At 35.9% G+C, this 17,332-nt stretch overlaps 1 protein-coding gene across 1 annotated transcript; it reads left to right on the top strand.

Annotated features, from left to right (window-relative positions):
• The first annotated feature begins 105 nt into the window (after positions 1–105).
• LOC120343993 (uncharacterized) lies at positions 106–13,568 on the top strand. The gene is made up of 12 exons (XM_039413067.2): positions 106–497; positions 1,518–1,617; positions 4,555–4,717; positions 5,364–5,484; positions 5,826–5,905; positions 6,164–6,308; positions 6,521–6,687; positions 7,221–7,332; positions 7,908–8,018; positions 8,097–8,291; positions 8,821–8,975; positions 10,570–13,568. Exons 1-12 carry the CDS (start codon positions 321–323, stop codon positions 10,670–10,672), a joined length of 1,629 nt encoding a protein of 542 aa, XP_039269001.2. The 5' UTR covers positions 106–320; the 3' UTR covers positions 10,673–13,568.
• Positions 13,569–17,332: the final 3,764 nt, after the last annotated feature.

Genomic DNA, 17,332 nt, shown 5'->3' with positions numbered 1-17,332 from the left:
ATATGCAATAATTAAGAAATATTAATTTTTTCATCTTCGATTCTGATAGAGGAAAAAATATAACGCATCATCCTTGACCTTAACTGGTACATGTAAATAATTTATGAGCTATTCGCTTCTTAATATCGGTGTTTACGATCATCAGATAAATATACTAAAATCTTTGAACATTCAGAAATTCTGTAAAATATATTTAAAAACTTAGCTCACTTTACTCGTCAAAATTTTTTCTCGGAAAGACAAGGTAATAAAATTGGTAAACGTCCTTTTCTGCGTACATAATTTTTTGTTTTGTTTTTGTGTTGGGTATTCCCCTCATAATGAAACTACTGTACTGGACAGTAGCCAGACCTGTCTTCGTTTCACGCAAAGCAGTGATGGCTAATTTGGATTCCATGATAAGTGTAATTTACAAATGTAATTTGTGCCTTTTTGAAAATGAATCAATCGAAAAACTACGCACGCATGTTGCAGAGACACATAGAAATGAAGTTTTGGTAAATCTTATTTCATGTATTTTTGTGTACCGGTATGTTTCTGAACATTCAGTATTTGACCTAGTAGATCCCTGATATGACTAACCAAAACTAATATTATTTGATGCTGGGGGTCCAGTATAGTTTGGTACCACAAGGACTTCTAGTTGACCTGGCTCAACAATTTTTGCATATGCTATTCCTAACCCCCACCTGATTATGCCATCCAAAAATTACGTCACTACGACGTCACCACACGTTATAGGGATTGCCAGAGTATAATTACGATCGCCCGAAATGACATCTGTGCCGCTGATAACGAACTTGCTAAAGCCGGCGATCTCTCTCCTATAGTGATCAATGTGACGAGAAAACGAGAGAAATTGCTTGATTGATTTCGGGTGATCGTCTATGCGTTTTGGACGACCATCCGCATACTTCGGTGGGCCTTATTACGCCACTGTGACGTCGAAATGACGTAATTTTTCGATGACGTAGTCAGGTGGGGGTTAGGATTGACATATGCAAAAATTGTTGAGCCAGGTAGTACATGTGGTACTAAACTCAGAAACTATACCAGACCCGATGCTGGAATGTGGGTAGTTCGAATCCCATCTCTCTTGGTTATCAAGCACCGCCGACACCTAAGGTTCTAATTTAGATGTCGGAAGTTTGAATTGTGAATTGTATTTTGCTTTCTCCACCACCAAGTCCATGAATCTGAACAAGTAACTGGTTGACTATTTCTATTCTCGACCTGGACCCGTAATCAGACAAGAGACTGTGATTCGCCATATGATTAAGCCATTGTATCACAATATTCCTGTATGAAAATCTCATTCTATTTTGATAACATGCTGATTGCTGACAATGAATTTGAACAAACAAATTAGCTTACAATCTGTTTATTTACTTTTGTTTTCTGGTATTTTCTATTGCAAAATAAAATCACAATATGTTTGTATACCATACTATTGTATAGTTTGCACATGAAGATAGATTATAATTTTAATTACTGATACAAATCCTATCCTTGTCCAGGATCATGGTCATGAAGCGTCTAATACAGAGAACGTGGAAACAACAGGAAAAAATCAAATTAACATAATTATTGAAGAGGCCAACTTTGCAACGGAAAATTGTAAGTACCGCTAGATACGAGTTGATGTAGTCTTGTGGCAAACCCGTTATTTGAGATTGTCTGATTATGTAGTGTTGGGAGGAAATCCCTAAATTCCAAGTCACGAACCGTGGGTCATCGAAGTCTAGTCAATCTCTGAGCTATTCCTCAATGGAGTATTTGAGTATGTGTTTGAATCACCTCATTTAGATGACTCGAGTCACTTTGAGAAGTTGAGTTAATAAGTGTGTTTCCATGGGCAAGTTTACTAGGACGGACTAGGACGCAGTCGGGCGGGATTACTAGGACGGACTAGGACACGAAATCGCGACCTGTTTCCATGTAATCGTGATCTCGGAAATGAGTTGCATTGTGGGTAAAACTACACGCTTGGATGGGTTGATTTGTGTCATCTTCTTTCAGCCTGAGTGATCTCCGCTGTAAATATTTTGTTGTTGGGATTTCCCCAATTCGTATAAAGCTGTTACTGTTACCCGAGTTTGTCTTTAGGTTTCTCTCTTCGGTATCATTATCATAGTATTAATTTGAATATGGACAGGGCGAAGACTTTATTAGCGTTTTTTTTCGCGGTGCAGGCGCTGGTCTTATGGTTGCACACCAGAAGAATAAGGCGGTCTAGGACGTTGCTGGCGTTAACTCAGTGGGGAGCTGAAAGAATTCCGAGAAAAATATGGATGGAGTACCGGTAATTCTTTTATTCTATATATAGGCATGTACAAAACAAACTACAGTAAGTTTTTAAATTATAATGGCACCGTGGGTAATATATTAGCCATATATTGAGCATAAATTTAGTGTGTACGTACAACAACTCGTATCAGTACCGTACTGCAGTATATATTTGCTCTAGTGATGTCAGTGACCTCAAATTCAATGATAGTCTTAATCTAAGTGATTTCATGACTCTTTCAATCAATATCAGATCTACGTCATCAAAATTGGCAGCCTGATTTCTCATCTATGATAAATTTGAATTGATATCAATTGCGTTACATTAAGTAAAGGAAGGAATGATCCTGTGAAATAACAATCCTAATTAAATAAGTTAATGGTCCAATAGGTTGTCCATACGGCATATGTGATACAAAATAAAAAGAATACAGGCTTGAGAAGTAAGCATTAGTCTACATAAAAAGTTATCGAGAGATACGGTACCGGTACCGTTGAATGTTTAGTCTGCTACCGTACCGTTTACACTACCGGTAATTCTTCATCTGCCATCGTGAGTTTGAAGGTTGAGGTACGGTACCGCATCTTGCAATGCCATTACTTACAACTGACAAGTTTAAACCCATGTGGATCCCCCACGAAGAAAAGCCGCAAAAATGTCATCTGCGAGAAACATCGAAAGTCGCTAGAACGGAAAATAACGTATAAGCGTCTTGAATACTAGGACTCAGTAGGACGAAAACCCGGTGAAGAAGTAGGACGTACTAGGACGCGCCATGACGTCACATCGTTGACCATATAAGGAATGCGCGTCCTACTGCGTCCTAGTCCGTCCTAGTAATATTGTCCATGGAAACACACTTAATGACTCATGTCTCTTCAACACCGCATGTTGCTGAGCAGGTCAATTTTTCTAATGTATTGACTAAAGCGTATATATAATACAAGCGAGGCAACGCTCCGACAATGGACGCCATCTTGTGCCTATTGTTCTGCCTTGCCTTATGAGAAGTTCGCACACAATCATTGAAACATACCTATTATTTTCACTAATATTTTAGGCAGAAAAATTTTGAAGGTCGCGTTATTAAGGAGAATCTTAGCCTAACACGTTGATATTCTTCCATGTTTGCCAAATTACATTTATAGTACATTAAATTGTCCTTGAAGACAAGTATACCGGTTCCGAGTTGCTTCTGAAGTAAGTTAACCATTCTAATCGTCATAATAAACCAATTGTTAATCGTCATAATTAACCAACCAAACCATTCCCTATGACGTCACAGATGAAAAGCTGTATTTATTCATCGAAATTACCGGCCGACTCAACTTTGCTTCAATGGTCGTTTCTATTTTCTGGTTAATATTTTTCGTTTGTCAAGCTCCATAATGCCCTACTGCTCAGCTCCAAGCTGTACTAGAAGAACAAATGACATTGTAGGATTGTTGCGGAGACATTTTACAGCGTCAAATTGGCGTTTCCATATAAAATCTTCAAAAAAATGACCAAAGATGGTTTTACGTTGTGTTTGTGGTCAAATTTAACGCATTACCGGTAGATAGTTTTTTATTCTCAATATCATTATATTTAGGTAGCATATAGCTTAAAGTTCAAAACCCACCCTTCGGCTTCATTCTAGCCCTTATGGCTGCTGATTTATTCGATTCGATACAACCACACGACGAAAATTTTCCATAGGACTCCATTGTTTCGCGTTTCCCAAATATGGCACAAGATGGCATCCATGAACTTGTTTAACATTAGGCAAGCTGGTTGCCGGCCCCTGGTATGGACCTAATTGGTTAAAGAAGCATTTATGTCTCTCACCCTACAATAACAAAGAATGGTGATAAATATCTCCCATAAAATTTAAACCTTTGGCTCTTGTTTTGTGGGCATATTCCAATATATTTTGTGGGCTGCTTGTTACAGCCTGTGACACAGCTCCAGCTTATAAACACCACTGAAATCTGTTATGTGCCAACCAAATAGAAAATGTTTTTTTTTTTGCATTGTATCGCGAAATGGCAAAGTACATCCACATATTTTAAAACTCAAAAAACATGCAAACTCGACTTGACTAATTTTCAAATAAAAAACATTGTAAGAAGACTCAACCATTGCCAAGGTGACACATGACCTACAATGGGTTATTCAGATATTCTTTCTCACAACTATGTCTATAAACTGTTTTTGATCTATACTATATATCTAAGGCTAGGTAGGCTTTTTGTATAATGATTCAATCAAGTTTTTTTTCTCTTTAGCGACAGGTGTTATTGAAATGAATGCAGCATCATGTTTGGAATCGGTAAATGAAATATTTACTGATGAGATTATTAGGAGGGAAAATAAAAGTAGCAATAAAGAAGACACGAAGAAACATGGAGGAAGATATAAAGCATTACTATGCACTTTGTGTAATAATCGGTTAGTTCTCAGTTGCCGGTAATCTCAATTGGATTCGCGCGCCATTTTTCATGGCAATGTTCAATTTATCCAGTTAATGTACTAAATTTGATTAGGTTGACTCCTGTATAAAAGTGGGACAAAATCGAATTGTATTAAAATCAATTTTTAATGTAATTGTGGTCAGACTTGCACTCTTATCAGCTGGCGCATCATGCCAAACATTAGGAACTCACATCTCTGATTACTGTCTGGGCTTTGATTCTTGTAGGAAATAATTATGTGCAAAAGAATAACTGGCTCCCCGCCATCATGGTTCACATAATTGCTGGTCAGTTACAGGCTCCTCAGCCAGCAAGTCAATGCATCTGAAACTGTGCCCACATTAACTGTTAGGCGGACGATAGGCCGTGGTTCTCCATGTGCTCAAAGCATTTCATTGGCTTTTCTCTACTAAAATATACATATACCCGTATATATAAAATAAAATATACAACAACAATTTGATTGTGATTCTTGTACAATAAATTACTGCATGGTAATCATTGGTTAGTTCACAAAGGTTTGTTCTTCTGAGGTGGTTTGTAGTTTAATCGGTGTGAAGGGTAATTCAATTTTTAGACAAAATTTATCCGACACAAACAGTTATTTTTCCTTTTTTTTGAAGACTCAAAGATGAAGAAGAAATGAAAATACATCAAGAATCACATTATGAAAACAATGCATTCAAATGTATAAAGTGTGATTACACGAATTCCCAATGGATAGAAATCAAAAATCATATGAAGGTATGGTATGTTAATTTAAATGACAGTGTGTTAACTCTAAACCCGTGGGTCTAATCGGGGGCCCTTACGGGTCAACAGAAAAATTTTGGGTGGTACATGAGCTTTGCATTATATATACTGGTACTTTATTTTAACTTGGGTTAAGCTTGTGTATAATACATAATGGCTTGCCCTATTATTAGTCAAGGCTGTTTTCAAAGTGTTTGTTTCAAGGCTCTGTTGTTGGCCCATTGTTTTTTCTCATTTTGATTTGTTATTTCAAACCATAGGCATACATTAGTGCAAATTTAATACATCAATTTTTACAGATTATTAAATTAAATTGTGACTTTGATATTCAGATACACGATGTTCAAAAAACCAACAGTTGTGCAGAATGTACAATGTCATTTGCAAGCCAAGTTGCTTTGAATAGTCACTGGTAATGTATAGTTGATATTTATAGAAGTCAATTATTCAATTCTGAATAGGTTGTTGTGACCTTGTCTTGTACAATTATTTATAACTAATAATAATATCTTATGGCAAAGCAGGGTTGCTGCTGTTCAATATCTGATTCATCTACCAAGTTTATATTACTTTGCTGCAGCTATGTCTATAAGCTTGAATTTCCTTTGTACAGTTTTGTTACATTTGATGTTTCACATATTTCAAAGTATCCTATTTATTATGTTATCAGGAGATTTCAACATCTAGGAGGAAAACATTTATGTGACACATGTGGTTATGAAGCTTCTTCTAAATATAACCTTTATCAACACAAATCGCAAAGTCACCCTACGATATATACATGCTATCGATGCAATTTTACTTGTAACAATGAGGTTAGTAGCTAGGATCTGTTATTTATTGATACTTGATATTTTATCAGTCATGTCTCTCATAACAAAAGTCCAGTTAAGAAGACACTTAGATTTACTGGGTATTTTTATTTTTCATGGATGATTATAAAGTCTGGTTGGGAAACACTGGGTTGATACTTTCCCAAAAGCAGGTGGTATTATTTACTGGCAAACTCTAGTTCATTTTTCTTTAGGTTGATCTTCAAAAGCATATGCATTCAAGGCACGAGAGTGGGTACATTTGCAAGTACTGCAAGCCTACACAAATATTTTCAACTCAGCACCATCTACATGCACATATGACACAGAATCATTTGGGAAAGAAATGTTTTATATGTGACCGATGTAACTATGTTGCTAAGTATGTAATAATTGTATTATATTCTAGCTGCTGATGCATTCGATTTGTTACATTTTAATGAAGTTATGGAACTAGGTACTCAAGTAATTCCTCTCTTTACCTTACCCTAAAATTTGCCAGAAGGTAAACAATAGAATAAACGTTGAGATAAGATCCAGTCCATATGCAGTCTGGTATTGGGATTTGAAATCATACTAATTTTTAGCATTCCAAATTAAATTCTTGAGCCAGAAATTCTCGAGAAAAGTGTCGTTAAAATACATTATTTTGATAATTGGTATCGCAAAATTATATTTTTGGATATCTTCCATGTCTTATTTGAACTTAATTTTTCAAGAAATTTGGAAAGAAAAAATTTGAAAATGACTACGAATATGTAAGTTTCGCAATATTCCAGAACTTATACCTTGTTGTACCAGTTCATTTATTTTTAATAACATCAAAAAGACGTATAAAGGCGCTTATGAATGCACAAAAAATATTATTTGCTTTATTCATATAACTATCAGAACAAATCATAATACAATTTTAAGATTACGTCATCATCTTGAAAAGCACTATTTGATGCATACTGGGGAAAGACCATTGAAATGTAAAATAAGTGGATGTGACTTCACAGCTAGAGAACCCAGGCATTTTAAACAGGTAGCTACATTTTACTTGAAGTAGAATTTTGATGATTTAAAATGTATAATTTTGTCAAAGCATCTAATTGTTGAAGAAGGAATGTGATTATATTTTTTATTCTCCAATATTTTACAATAGACAGTGCTGTTGAGTCTGAGAAACTTTACAATTCACTCTGACTCTCAACTTTGTGTCTCAAGGTCAGCACTGAACTCCGAAAAAATCTAATTTTGATAATGAAAACTTTGGCGAATGCAAGTCTTCTTTACTAGACTGTTGATAAAAACCCTAGGTAAAATTAATGCTTTTTTAGTTTTTGTAGGAAATTTTGACTTATTTTATCATCATTGAAAGTATGAAATTTTGGCTCTGATGAATTTAAAATTTCCAATAAAGGTGGATTCCATATATGATGAAGTTTTTGTTATTAAAAAATTCGCTGCTGGAGTCGAAATTTTATCAACTTAGGCATGATGCCTCTTATTTAAGTGTCTAATATTAGATTGAGCAACTCATTTGCCCTAGAATAGCAGCTCTTTGCCTCTATTGTCATCATATTCAGAAATTTACAAATTACAATATCCGATTTTCAGCACATGGTAACAAAACACAGTAAGCCTGGTGATCTGGTATGTAAAGAATGTCAATTTGTTACCTCAGATCAGAATGAGTGGGACCTTCATATTTCAATGCATCATATGAAAGTAAGTGGTTGTGGCAATGGCATCATGTTTTACTTACTTCCAACTTCAAATCCAACTCCTTTCTATTTTTCAAATAAGGTCTTCCAATGCAAGCACTGTGATTATCAAACAAAGAACTCTGCTACTCTAAGACGACATCGATTGGCGAAACATGTTGATCAGGACCAAATGCGTTTTCCTTGTCCTCACTGCTCATACAGAACAAATTTTCGTGACAGTTTTAATAAACATTTGTTAACTCATGATTTGAAGAATGCAAGACATAAATGTCCAGTATGTTTTTTTTTTATTCTGAGTGGTACTTACAACACTGATGAGTTGGGTAACCTAAAAAAAAAAGAATTTGGAACATATTATAGATCTAGACAGAACATAAATTTCCATCCTAAATTACTGAAAATTTTGAGAATAAAATTTGAGTACAATTATACACAAACAGAAGTAATAAATGAAGTTTCTTTATTTGCTTGAAGTAATCAAGAGATTCATGGGTTCTGTTTTACCGGGTAGTGTAATTTTAGTGTTTATAAATGAGATAGGGCTGCAAGGCAGGGGCAGAGGCCACTTATACAATGCACCATTACAATTTTAGTTCACAAAGTGACTTTGACTGCTGCTACTTACGTCATGATAACAAATTTTTTGCAAAAACATTGACATTTACAAGTCTATTTTAAATATATGATTCAAATGTCTAAAATTTTTGCGACACCCCCTTCCGAGTTTTGCCCAAGGACATATGTCATTGTTGGTTCAAATTTTGTTTTCTACATATTCAGATTCATATTCATTACATATTCAGATTTGTAAAAGAGATCTTAACACTCGTTTGGATGTCAAAAATCATCTTTTGAAAAGCCATACTTCTGATGTCACTTCTCAAGTACAATTTTGCAATATTTGTCCTTATTCCTGCACAAAATCTAGTAATTTAAAGCAGCATAAATTGACACACAGGTGAGTCAAAATTGTAAAAATACCTGACATTAGTTTAGTAGTCTGTCTATATCAGGGGTGTCAAACTGGGTTTTCGAGGGCCACATTGCATTTTGGGAATTGCGCAAAGGGCCGCAAACAATTTTTTCGATATATTTTGATAATGTGTACTTAAAGCATATTTTTAGATAGGTGTAGTTTGTGACATATATTGTGATGCAATTAAACAGCCGAATGAAGATTTATAATTTTCTTAAACTTCAGATGCCATTTACATATTAATTTTTGCATTTCACTATTATTTCAATTCGCAATTTACTGTATTTATTACAAAAAATCATAAATTTTTATGTACAACTTTCCAAAACATTTTTGAACAAAGTTTTGATAAGGAAAGAATAATACATACAGTAAAAAAGATTAAATATAAATATATAGACCTAAAATTTACAAAAATACTACAGAATATACTCAATGTTTTTTTCATCACATATGTCCTGACGTTTGGCATCTCTTTTGTGCCACCAGCTCACTAATATCAGGCTGATTTACAGTTCCAACTCTAATTAACGAGGTCACATGATCATCGGTTAATCTGTGAATTTTGTTAAGAATGTTTGAATAACTTCCGTAATGCAAAAATATTATGTTTATCATTTCATGTATAGATTAGTAAACAAACAAATGACTGAATTTTCGGACAAGGCATCTCCCTCCACATTTCCTACAATTACATCACATAGAACCGCTTGAGTTATGATTCATATTAATTTTTAGTAACTAGGTAGTTGTATAATTATAATAATATACGAACACATAAAAATTTTCTGCTCGAAGTTGATCTTTAAATTTGTCATATTGACTGCTGAGCTTTTTCTGATAATGTCTACTTATATTGTATCCTTTGATTGTACTGATGGAAATGTGAAATATCGAACAATGAGCTATAGAATATTGAGAAATGCAGAAATATTGCAACTCCCATTTTCTTTCAAAAATGCCACCTTCTTCAAGTTTGAAAAATGTATTACATTTAGATAGCAATAAAAGCGTTAGAGGGCCGCATTGGAAGTTCTCTGGGGCCGCATGCGACCCGCGGGCCGCAATATATTGATCAGTAATATTAAAAACAGTTACTTTTGCCATTAAAGTGAAAGAAATGAGGAGTGTATAAATATTTGTATTATGTTGCTTGAAGCTTTTATTTTTAAGCAATCAGTTCAAATTTGAATTTTTTTTATTTTTTGATATGACTTATTGATACACATTTCGCTCCATACATGGCTCGCAACTGGGTAAGAATCTACTGCAGTTCAAAAGGAAGGGAATCTTCCCGCACCTACAGATTGGTCCAAAATTGTTGGGATGCAACTGGGTAAGAATCTACTGCAGTTCAAAAGGAAGGGAATCTTCCCGCACCTACAGATTGGTCCAAAATTGTTGGGATGTTAATAGATTTCCGAAGGGAGGGCTTTGCTGCACTACACAAATATTTTCGACCCAACCCTATTTACTCCATTTTAAGGCAAACATACATGAATAAGTAGTGTACATGTTCTGTTAATTGTAATTTAACAGTTCAGAAACGAAATACAAAAATATTGTCTTATTTCAGTGACGTGAAACAGTACCAGTGTGAAAAATGTAATTATTCATCAAGAACACTGATCGTGTTACGTAAGCACATGCAGAAAAAACACCAAGTTGAAGCAAGATAGCAAATTGGGAGTTTCTGATGGTTTTTCTCTGAGGATTCTTCACGCCAAAGCCGAGTTAACATTTTCATCACACTATATTGCACGTTTAGAGTTAAGGCAACACTTTAATGTAGCTTTACAAACTTTTGGACAGTTGCTGGTAATGCTCTTAGATGATGTTAACGGGAGGCGGACAACTCGACTACACGGACAACTCACCAGAAACAACTCTACCACAGAGAGGCCTTGTGAGTTGTCCATCTTTTCGCATTTTCTACGGCGGCGTTTCAGATCTATAGAAATGTGATTTTGATATTTTCAGGGATCAAATGTTGAGAAAAATACATAAATACCCTCTAGAAAGAATTTTAATTTGTGTAAGTGGCTTATTTTGCTCATGTTATATGAATACAAATACACTTTACAGACGAAATTGAAGTAACTTTAGCGAAGGCACGGCTCGGCGGTGTGGCGCATCGTGCTAAGCGTTAAGAATACGCTCGCCACCGCATCTCTGATTACCCTTTGTGAGTTCGAATTTCATGCGGGGATGATCATGTGCGAGAGGATTGCTGGACTGCTCGCCGCCGTAGGGTGGTTCACGTAACCGCTGGCTGGTCGGTTACCGGTACGGCTTCCTCCACCATCAAGTCCATGCTTCCGAAAACATCTGGCTAACTAATCCCATACCCGACCTGGACTGGTAACCGGACGAGAGGCCGTAGTTCGCCATATGATTAGGCCGTCGTATCGCCTTTCCTCTCCCCGGGATAAATACCCTATAACTCCTATCTTAAGTTAGAGACTGTTGACTTATAGGACTGTGTGCATTTAAAATTTATTGGTATTAAATGTTTTGAATGCACCTTTAAATATACTAAATATATTACACCTTTAAATATATTAAAATCTTCATACTTCACAGTAACACTTATATATTCATGAATGTGAGCTTAGTAGTCTATGGTCGCAGTAGTCTAAAGTAAACTCGCCTACCGAACAGACGCTCGACAGACAGTCAACTCACCAGTCGAGCAATCGCTCTGCGACCTGACGTCATCGATGCTTGAGGAGAAGGCAACTCGACTACAGAGCAACGAGAGGCAGTCACCAGTCGGGCAATTGCTCTGCGATATCGATGCTCGAGGAGAAGACAACTCGACTACAGAGCAATTGTTCTGCAAAACACATGCTCGAGAGTTGGACAACTCACCTACTTGTATAGCGTTTACTCAGTGCCGACCTATATTAGTTGTAAGCCAACTCACCTGACAAGGTTTCAGTCTTAGAGTTGGAATTTCTTTTTGCAGAAGAAAACCAGGAACTGATAGGCACTGTCGCTGCGCCTGGCAAAGAAACTGGGCCGAAGAATGGATATAAGATTTTGTTTACTTATTTGTTACGAATAATGAATTTTATTTGAATATTGAACGTTCTGGGGAAATTTGTTGCGTTACATACTTACTCTTTGCAATACTGTGGTTTTCAAGGGGTGCCAATTTGAATATCGATATTGTAAACGAGAATATCGGTCGGAGACCCAAGACTTATCGATCGAAACTACGGTTTCGATTCATGACTCTATAGTGACACCGCGTGTCCCATCACTAATTAATTAATTGATAACTCGCTAAATATACGACATAATTCATAAATCAATAGGCTTCTGGTCCGAGATATGATGAATGCAGACGCAAAATTTGGAGCAGATTCAATCTCGCCTTCTTGAGATATCTCGTTCATCTAACAGACACACAGACAGACAAATATCTATCAACATACTTACCGATCTTAAAATCGATAAGTAACAAGAGTGAACAGTGATGTCGCAGTATTAGATGGGCGATAGGGTAATTCGAGTAGGTCAGGCGTCACAGACCGCAATATTGGCCTAGTTGAAATAAATTTATGCATACTTTTCGTTCACAAGTATCATCTATATCAGGGGTCTCCAACACGCCAGGCATTTTTTTTTTTGCGGCCCGCGACATGGTTGGGATTTTTCCACAAAAAGCTTAAATAGTACGGTGTCAACTATTAGTGGGTTTTATCGTGTCATTTATCATCAAGAGTCCGGTTCGACAAATTGTGAGAAGTGAAGCAAAAATTTCCCCCCTGTTATTCCACTTCACCACTTTCATGTTTCATTAATGTTATAATTCAATTATAAAAACAATAATTTCATTTCGCATGTTCATTAGGACGAAATAAACGAGTTTCGGTCAGTCCATTGTGCCCAACGACTAACATATGATTGTGCCCAAGAAGGTTTGCAAAGCTAATTGTACATTCACGTTGCTTACCTGCGATGCTTGGCAGTTCTTATATTTGCGAGCGGTTTTATGCAACTATGAAAGTAAGTCCTCCGCACATGACCAACGGACGAGCATTTGCATGCTGTCTTAAGACTAGCAAACAAACGCAAAATAAGGCCAAACATCGAAATCAAATATTCAGCACAAGTAAATGAATATGTTTCATGTCTCGTTTGCTGTAAGAATCAAGTGTAATTTCAACACAATACACTCAGATACCAATTTTTGTACCTAATTTATTGGTTTGCGACTCGCGTGGCCAATAAATTTCAAAAAGTGGCCCACGATATGTTTTGAGTTGGAAACCCCTGATCTATATAGATGATTTATATCAGGGTTGGCCAACATGTCGATCTCCACGTTTCGAGTGGTCGATCGCCTCTGATGTTCGTAAATATAACGTCATACTCCCAAAATTTCATGGAATCATTTTATGCAGCGCCTGTTGTGTGTTTTGAAACAGGACGAATACAGTACTCTACATGTACAAAAATACATACCGGTATACAGTATTTGATTATGGGCAAGCCCGATCGAGAATTTTATTACGCAAAAAACGCAAGTTTCGCCGCAACCAAGGTCTAATATGAACGTGCCGAACATTTTGTGTCTTGACTGACAAACGTGTATAGTGTGATAAATATTATTTGCAATGGTAGCAGTGGCATTGCATTTTTTGTATGCGTCTGTGCAGTTATCTGCATATTCAGTACTCATTCGTTTTTTTGTATGACCAGTCGATCGAAAGCTATTTTGAAGATTTTAGTCGATCGCGGACAAAAATAGGTTTGCCACCCCTGATTTATATAAATGTTTGTACGCATTAGAACTATTTAAAAAACCATGCAAATTGTGCATAATTGGCCCTCAGTTAGTAGTGAATGGATGGTTCCACCAACCCTTGACCCCAGAAAGATTTTGTCTATACTTCACTACTGCAAAAAAATCATGTTTATTTTGATAGTTGGCGTTTACAATTTGATTTACATGTTCAAAAACATCATTTTTATTGAAACTATTCAACCACTTGCCGCTTAGGTTGGGTTCCTCCTGACATTGAAGTCAAACTTATTTAAGTTGGTTGTGACCAACGACTAACGGTTGTGACCCATATGGAAATGATAAATATATTTTCTAGTGTTAACTATTTAATTGATATTAACATTTGCTAGATACTGATATTTTAACAAAATGCTGCTATACCTCTAGCTAGCCCATCTAATAACTATTACAAAACTAACTATTTCAAAATTATTAATCGCAAAACGACATTAGCTGTGACATTAACTCTCGAGTTTTTGACATACATATTTATATTTTATCCCTGTATGCATTTATTGCTGTTTAAAATAAAAGTAATGTCTATAAGATAAACATATCTTTTCTTGAAATAGGTTTATTTTAGTTAAGAAAGAACATGTAAACGTTCGTCAAGGGTTGGACAAGAAAGAGTGAAGCCATTAAGATTCGTTAGCCCCAAAACAAACGAGAAACAGTGCTCTAAAATCTATATCTCAACAAAGTACAATGTTGTTTTGTAGAAGTGTTATCGTTACAAACTGTGCTAAGACATCGTAGATAGAATTTGTACAAAAATAGTGAGACCATAAGAAGAATTACTGAGCTGAAGATGTAGCATGTAAATTAAAAACTCAGATAAAATGAATCTTGTCATGAAAGTTACATGAAACATTTTTGATGCGGAAATACATCACAATACAAATGATAAATAAAATTTAAAACTATAACTACATCCTCTATTTAGTTCAATTTATTGTTTGTGTGTAGTTAACTTAAAACAAGAGAGCTATGCTCAAATATATGGACACCTAGCGGCAATAATTTTGATGACGTCATAGCAACAACAAAAAAGTAATAGCCTTCTGAAGAAAATTTTTTTCTTTAACCACTGAAAATTTCAAAGCAATTGGTCCAGTAATCAAAGAGAAAAGCGACTTTTTAAAAACGTGTCAAAGAACAAGAACAAGAGAGGCCGTGGTTCGCCATATGGATAAGCCGTCTTATCAGCTCTTCTCTCCCCCGGGATAAATCTGTAAATCCTATCCTGTCCAAAAAACAAGAACAACAACAACAACATAATGTTGAAACGATCGCTATGTCCACTACGTGTCCAAAAGCGATCGTTATGTCCACTAAACGTGTCCAATAAAATTGTGTTATCCTATCCATTTCATGAGCTAAATCACAAGAGGGCGAACTGAAGTTTGTGCATCGGCATTCGGCAAGCGAATGTCGACCATCATTATGATTTCCGATTCCTGCATCGATAATATGTCATTGCGCGAAATGGCGAGAAGTATCACGGCATCAGTTTGTGCTGTTTTTGATTGGGTTACTGAACGGCTGATATTATAACGTATCGTACCTCAGACCGCAGGATCTTCGACTGCTGTTGTCAAAGTTTTGTAGACATTCGATGTCAAATAATTCGCCTGCTTAACTTCTGGTTACAGGGTTATTTACCGTACGCCCGTACGGTACGGGTACCTATGAGATTATGACTGTATCGGTGTATGATAATTTCTGAATTCGATTCAGATTTACAATCTGAAGGACCATGGAATGTCAGAACCAGCAGCTCACATCCTGTTATCGCTAAGTTTAATTTTATTGCTACATTGGTTGTAGTCTAGTTAGTGAACAGACAGATAGGAAATGAGACATAGCCTAGGCGTAGTCTGGTCGACAAACTATTTTTTTTTGGGAAGTGAGTACCCGATTCTTAGATGTGTAATTATCACAATATGCCATCATACTGTCATATCATTATCATTACCCAAGCAATTGCCTATTTTATCACTTATTGTTAGGATTTGTTTAAATGTTTTATTATTGTCTATCTGCGCAGGCATGTTATTCAAATCAAATTGTGTTTATTTTAACAACCCCTTTTTAGATCAAAATATGTTCTATATTGTTAGGGATAGGAGACACTTTCAAGGAAGTACCCAAATATTCAAATCATCATAGACCTGTTTTTCAAATAATTTTTTTTTTATCTGTTGATCATCATAAGACTTGTTTTTCAAGATCGTTTTATGCCGTGAGTAAACATCGGAAAACAGGAAACAAAACAACTAGCCTTTACTCAATTTTTTTTTGATATTTTTGTAGAAATGATCGCCATCAGCCATGTGATCGTGTGCTCTCAGTAAGTGTTTGTACCAATGTTTGTTCAAAGTAATGGTGAACATTGAAGCCTTGTCGGCTTCGAATTATTTGCCTATGTTTATAGTAGAACCAAGTATTAACTATTTATTTGTGAGAGCTAGAGATCTACGTGGGTTTTATTCAAGTTACCATCGATTTAATCTATGGTACAGTCGTAAGTGTGTGAATAACTTTGTATATAAATTGAAGCACAGAAAAATGGCATTGTAGTGATAGCCTGTTTCAAATTAAATCACTATTTGTCTTATTTGTTTTTCCAACATAAAAAACGAAGCATATTTATATATAGCAGTGGTTATTGATCTTTCATGACCTGTGACTCCTCCATAGACTTCATAGACTGGTCCCCTGCTCTTCTATAAAACATAATCTCATCAGTTATTTCAATCACTATGTTTAATAACAATAAAAGCAAAAGAATGAATCTGTTACAGTCAAATGGTTAGGCAAAACACAGTCAATTTTTTAATTTATGTGGTAATTGTGAATAACCCAGTAAAGCAAGTACAGTTTCAGGTATTTTGTGGTGTCTAAAGCTGCCGCAAAACCATGGCCACTATAGCCAAACCTATGGCGACCGACTTTTTAGCTGCCACAAACCAACCACGAGCTGCTGTTACCGCGGCAGCAGATAGAAAACCAAAGGCGGGTAAAATTTTGCTGCCATAACCAGGGCATGTCGGCTGGTATGGTAGGGCTGCCCCTAATGGTGATAAATATTGGGTAGGTTGGAACATTTTTCTTATGGATACAGTTTTGATGGATTTGAGGTTAGGTTTCAGGTTTAAATAGATATAATTTCGCATGATAAACTTAAAATCTTGTACATGACTCTGTGAATATACCGGTAATACTGATTACTGAATAGCACCATAAAACCATGGCATAAGACGCCGCGGTTTGTTCGTGACAGGAGCTGCCACGAAGTGGTAAGAACTGCGCCTCCAGTAAAGGGCTTAGCTCGTAGCCCCAAGAGAAACTGTACTGCGACTCCCTCAGTTTGAGAAGCCGTGATATATAGTGTACCAATTTTTATCGGACTAAGGTTAGATTGCTCTGGATTAATAATAGTTGACCAAAGGTAGTTTGTATGTATATATCATTTGGAAGGTATATACCACCAGTGGGCAACACATTTTAGTTTTGCTCAGTCTGTATTGTCTATTTCATTTTG

Source organism: Styela clava, chromosome 1 (assembly GCF_964204865.1).
Source record: "Styela clava chromosome 1, kaStyClav1.hap1.2, whole genome shotgun sequence".
NCBI classification, from domain to species: domain Eukaryota; kingdom Metazoa; phylum Chordata; class Ascidiacea; order Stolidobranchia; family Styelidae; genus Styela; species Styela clava.
This window is presented reverse-complemented; position numbering and strand designations above follow the sequence as displayed.